This window comes from Hordeum vulgare, chromosome 2H, assembly GCF_904849725.1.
Source record: "Hordeum vulgare subsp. vulgare chromosome 2H, MorexV3_pseudomolecules_assembly, whole genome shotgun sequence".
Classification (NCBI taxonomy): domain Eukaryota; kingdom Viridiplantae; phylum Streptophyta; class Magnoliopsida; order Poales; family Poaceae; genus Hordeum; species Hordeum vulgare.
This window is the reverse complement of record NC_058519.1, coordinates 24987789-24990335: the sequence shown is the minus strand read 5'-3', so window position 1 is coordinate 24990335 and position 2547 is coordinate 24987789. Positions and strand designations below refer to the sequence as shown.

Here is a 2547-nt window from a genome sequence, read left to right as displayed (position 1 = left end):
TCCCTTCGTGAAGATATCCGCATACTGAGAGGAAGACGGAACATGCAAGACTCGAACCTCGCCAAGTGCCACATGATCTCGAACGAAATGAAGATCGATCTCCACATGCTTGCTGCGTTGGCGCTACACAGGGTTGCAAGCAAGGTAAGACACATTGACATTGTCGCAGTAGACGACAGTGGCACGGCGCGGTGGGTGCTTGAGCTCGTGGAGAAGTTGGCGGAGCCAGCAGGTTTCTGCAACGCATTTGGCGACACCATGATATTTGGCTTCGACGCTCGATCTGGAGACGGTGAGTTGCCTCTTGGAGGACCACGAAACGAGGTTGGAACCGAGGAACACATGGTAAACTTACGGAGGGAGTACTAAATTGAACTTACTTTTACCACATAGTGAACCCAATGAACTCAATAATGATCTTCTTCACTTAAACAAAAGATGATTTTTTTTACCTACACCTCTGTCAAAGTGCCAATTACAGTGGCGCCTAACCCCTAGGGGGTGGAGGTGCATATTGTTGTGGCCGAGGCCATTTGGCCAACTTAGTTGTGGGAGATGCCATTTTGAACCCAAAAATAAAACACGATAATGATCGAGCCCTAAAAAAAATTGGTAGACAAAAAAAACTCAATATGTGCCTGCCATAGTTGATAGTATTTAACATGCCAGTGAATTGATCTCGTACTATGCTTGTTCGTGGAGCATAATGGACATACTAAAACAGTGTAATTTGTGAGAATGAATCTTAGTGTGAGAGAAATCATGAATATGTGGCACCAAGTATACTCCTTCCATCCCAAAATTATTGTCGTGCTTTTGTTCAAATTTGAAATAAAAAAATAAAACCACAACAATAATTTTGAAACGGTGAGTACTTCAGTTAACTGCTGATATAGAAGTGAAGGGCGATCCAGATGACGTCCAAAGCTTACGTATGTTGCATTGAACAAAGGCGGACCACATGGGATGATCAAGCTGATCCCCGAAGTCTTCTTGCTAAGATGGCATCTAAAGAGGAAGGGAAAAAAGACTTGGAAGTTGCAGATCGCATCATTACTTGCATGTGATTAAGTCAACTAGACGGTACTTATTACCGCCCAAAAAAAGGAAAAAACTTAAAGCTGCTTAGGCTGGTCATAGTGGGAGTAACTTAAGTAGTATCATATTCTTGGGACTAGTAAACATGCTGATGTGGCAGACAATTAAAGAAGAGAGCGAGGGTTAAAGTAATATAGGTACAGTAGATACCGTAACATGTTAAATGTTATGCTACTATGTGTCTTGCATGTTAATAAATGAGACCATCTATGATACTATGATACTATGCACTATAAAGGTAGTATCATATCATAGTATCATATGCATGATACTACTCTATGATACTTCCCACTATAGCCAGCCTTAAGCTACATCGGCCACAGTAGTTTTTTAAAGTCTTCTCCTTGCTAGCTCCACTCCACACCACGGACGTACCTGATATTACTAAGATATTAGAGCCTAATTACACGGCATTAACCACTATAAGTACCCTTGCAATCCTTCCCTTAAAACTCATCACATTTACACAGACGTCTCACAATGGCAGGCACCAAACTCGCAGCTCTTGGGTTTTTTGTTATTTTGAGCACTGGATTAGCCCGTGCTGCAAGAGTGGCCAGATACTCTAGTGCAGCAGAGACCAGCATGGGAGGGGAGGGAGGAGGCGGTGGGTATGTGAGTGGCGGCGGCTCAGGGTCAGGGAACGGTGTTGGGTCCGCCGAGAGTGGAGGTGGGGGAGTCCGTGCAAGCATAGTTGGCGGTGGAGAAGGAGGCGGCAGCAGCCAATATGGTGGTTCGGGATACGGTGAAGGATCTGGCTCCGGCATGAGCTCCGGTGCGTATAATAAACAGTCTCATTATGGTTCTGGTGGATATTCTAGCACGGCCGCAAATGGCGGTGGTGGCGGTGGGGGACAAGCCGGAGATCGCGATGGATCAAGCGGTCATGGTGCCAGCAGTGGCATTGGCTCTGGCTCTGGTAAGGCGCAAGGAGTTTTTAGAGGACCTAGTTATGTAAATGCTAAATCCGATGGAAATGGTGGCGGCAAAGGCAACGCTCAAAATGGCGGGAGCGGTGGTGGTCAAGGTGGTGGATCTGGGAGTAGTGACGCACACCCTTAACTTTTTTATAACTAGAAGATGGTTTGCAGCCTCTAATGTTTCATGTCAGCATCATCATTATTTATTCCCTTTTATTATCCTCTTGTTTCATGTATTAAGGGGGCTGAATAAAGGCACATTGGTTGGATACAAAATGTACTAGATAGTGCATCTCCATGGCACTACGCAGAATATGTTACTGTATGTTACTACTATATACCATAGTTCTAAATAGCCGGCTATAGCCCCGCTATAGCCTTTTCAGTAGGGTGCCGCTAAATGGTATCACGTACGAATATGCTGCTATAGCCCGCTATAGCTGATTTTTAGGCCTGCCACTATTTGCCATAACCCGTTATTTAAAACATTGCTATATACACCATCCGTTTTGATTTCGTGAAAGTTCCA

At 44.7% G+C, this 2547-nt stretch overlaps 1 protein-coding gene across 1 annotated transcript; it reads left to right on the top strand.

Moving 5' to 3' along the window:
* Positions 1–1542: 1542 nt before the first annotated feature.
* Positions 1543–2311, top strand: LOC123429343 (glycine-rich cell wall structural protein 2-like). Its single transcript, XM_045113390.1, has one exon. The coding sequence runs from the start codon at positions 1579–1581 to the stop codon at positions 2158–2160; it is 582 nt and encodes a 193-aa protein (XP_044969325.1). The 5' UTR covers positions 1543–1578; the 3' UTR covers positions 2161–2311.
* The last annotated feature ends 236 nt before the right edge of the window (positions 2312–2547 follow it).

Excerpts from the sequence above, each read along its gene's own strand:
- LOC123429343 (XM_045113390.1), top strand. The coding sequence starts at position 1,579 with ATGGCAGGCACCAAACTCGCAGCTCTTGGGTTTTTTGTTATTTTGAGC.